This window comes from Merops nubicus, unplaced genomic scaffold, assembly GCF_000691845.1.
Source record: "Merops nubicus isolate BGI_N331 unplaced genomic scaffold, ASM69184v1 scaffold37136, whole genome shotgun sequence".
Lineage (NCBI taxonomy): Eukaryota > Metazoa > Chordata > Aves > Coraciiformes > Meropidae > Merops > Merops nubicus.
Genome location: NW_008613601.1, coordinates 748 through 1,072, shown reverse-complemented (window position 1 = coordinate 1,072; position 325 = coordinate 748). Strand labels below are relative to the sequence as shown.

The window sequence follows — 325 nt, the reverse complement described above, 5'->3', positions numbered from 1 at the left end:
CAGGACTGGGGATGGCTCCAAGGGGATCGATCTCCCCAATGGTCCCCATCACCCCCCCCCCAGCTGGATGCAGAGAGTGAGGTGAACAATGAGATGGCCAACAGGATGTCCCTCTTCTACGCCGAGGCCACCCCCATGCTCAAAACACTCAGCAATGCCACCACCAAGTTCGTTTCGGAGGTGAGCGAGGCTGGGGGGGACCCTCGGGGCAGGGGGAAGCCCCCCTCCAACCCTGCCACCCACGGCAGCCGGGACCCCTTGGGTTTCAGAACAAAACCCTCCCGCTCGAGGACACCACCGACTAGCTGCGGACCATGGCCCGCGG

At 64.3% G+C, this 325-nt stretch overlaps 1 protein-coding gene across 1 annotated transcript in view; it reads left to right on the top strand.

Annotated features, from left to right (window-relative positions):
• Nucleotides 1–325, top strand: part of LOC103774544 (protein FAM49A-like) — a gene marked incomplete at its 5' end in the record, with an annotated part of 1,443 nt that overhangs the window by 417 nt on the left and 701 nt on the right. Inside the window, one exon of the mRNA XM_008941956.1 lies at nt 64–180. Coding sequence (XP_008940204.1) covers nt 64–180 — 117 coding nt within the window. The remainder of the gene's footprint in view (nt 1–63; nt 181–325) is intronic.